Source organism: Macrobrachium nipponense, chromosome 44, assembly GCF_015104395.2.
Source record: "Macrobrachium nipponense isolate FS-2020 chromosome 44, ASM1510439v2, whole genome shotgun sequence".
In the NCBI taxonomy this organism is placed as follows: Eukaryota; Metazoa; Arthropoda; class Malacostraca; order Decapoda; family Palaemonidae; genus Macrobrachium; species Macrobrachium nipponense.
This window is the reverse complement of record NC_087221.1, coordinates 40,616,356-40,618,364: the sequence shown is the minus strand read 5'-3', so window position 1 is coordinate 40,618,364 and position 2,009 is coordinate 40,616,356. Positions and strand designations below refer to the sequence as shown.

The following is a 2,009-nucleotide window of genomic DNA, read 5'->3' as shown; positions in this document are numbered from 1 at the left end:
ATTTATCAAGAGGCATCAGAGTGCAACAAAAATATTTTTGGCTTAAATCTTGGCTGCCACTACCTGCAAGAAGACTACATTACACTATGCAGTATGACAATGATGTACGTAGCACGCATTCATGGACGCAAGACATGCATATCGGTGTACGGATACTAGTCTAAATGTATCCTTTATACATATAAGGTGACTCAACAAGCAATCCTTACATTTATATGTGTGTATATAATATATATATATATATATATAATATATATATAGATATATATATATATATATAATAATTATATATACATAGTACCATTTACTTTGAAAAATCACTACCTTTGTGAATTGATTCACAATAACTTGTCCAACTTGGACAATTAAGAACAACTGTCTTTTTTTTTAAGGCAAACATGTATATCTAAAATTTTCTAAATAAAATTAAATCTGTTTAGCCATAAAACTGTATTAATCCCTATGAGGTCTACTAACTGAGACCCTTGGTAAAACACAATCACCTTCCTTAGATGTCTTTAAAATTGTAAAAGTTGTAAGAAACTTGGAGATAAAAAGTAATAGTATCAGGAAAAGTGTAGTAGCCATAGAAATGATGTAATGGCTAAGGGACGTGCCTATGTCCAACCATGAACCCTCAGTACGGATGAGGAAGAAGAAATGGAGAGCCATGAAGTCGGACATAACCAGGAAAACATAAAAGAGTGCTCTTGTTGGAACCTGAAATCAAGACATAATATTAAAAAAAAGTAAAGGAACACAACTTTTGAGCAGTCACATTAACAAATTCCATTTTGCTTATGGAACAATGAAGATATATTCAATTTTATTTTGCAAAAAAAAAAAATTTTTAAGCATTTCATTAATCTCATACTGCTATATATTTATTAGTTTTATAGACAATTTTCATTAAAATATTTATAAAATGTTGTAAGTCTTCCCTCAAAGATTTCATAGAATATCTGTGGTCTAGTTAAAAAATTTTATAGTAATAATTAGCAACTGTGTTCTACTTTAACTGTCTTTATAGTAATAATAAGCAATTTGAACTTACATATCCTTGCTTCATTTAATTACTGTTGCTCAAGAAACTCATACTTTAGTATAGTTATTCAAGTATGACGATTATTGTCATAAGGTAGTTACCTACCTGACCCACAACTTTGATTTGATTATATTGTTGTTTACTGCTCTGTTAACAACACATACATTAACAAAATATCATACATTGAGAAAATATTAATATGTACCCTTATGATAGAAAATCTTTACTTGTATTTTCTATTACCCTCAAAATTTATATAACAATAACAGATCATAGGTAGTCCCCGGGGTTACGGCGGTTTCGCCTTACAACATTCTGTACTTCAGCACTTTTTCATATATAGTCCAGAAAAACTTGATTCCAGGTTATGGCTGATGTTCTGAAGTTACGGCACCGTAACTTGGGTTACGGCGACGTAACTAGGATTATGGTGCCATAGGCACTGATATTCCAATTTATGGCATTTTCTGACTTACGCCACGCCGCCGTAAACCGGAGAGTGCCTTACTGTATATCCTTGAGTTATCATAGGGAATTTTTTGTCTTTTATGGAAATCCTAAAAGAATTTGAGACTCCTTTTCAAATGTAGACCCTCCACTAGCTGGCCAAACAAAATATATTAATCAAAACAACTTTACTACTCATATTCATTACTGCACAATTAATTATGTATAAACAAGAGATGCTTAACAAAGAACATTTAGTATTACTTACCTCGATAAGGGTGCAAATAGCATGGAAGAAACATGTGACTAGTAAAAAGGGGATGATAATCTTGAATAACAGCAAACCACCCATGATGAATGGTGAAAATACAGTAACAAAACAGTAAACAAAACTTGGATCAAAGCTGTTTATGCTGGCAATGTTACCTGTTCCAAAAAAGGCCAGTATTATGAAGAACAGCTGGTGTGACAAGTTAAGGAAGTTTGATAATGAAGAGAGTATTCAACAATATTTATA

The 2,009-nt window shown here is 31.7% G+C and overlaps 1 protein-coding gene across 1 annotated transcript in view; it reads right to left on the bottom strand.

Moving 5' to 3' along the window:
• Positions 1 to 291: 291 nt before the first annotated feature.
• LOC135204211 (GPI ethanolamine phosphate transferase 1-like) overlaps positions 292 to 2,009 on the bottom strand; it is a 75,155-nt gene continuing 73,437 nt past the window's right edge. The window contains 2 exon segments of the mRNA XM_064234315.1: positions 292 to 720; positions 1,761 to 1,952. Of these exon segments, the coding sequence (XP_064090385.1) occupies positions 454 to 720; positions 1,761 to 1,952 (459 nt within the window). The 3' untranslated portion in view covers positions 292 to 453.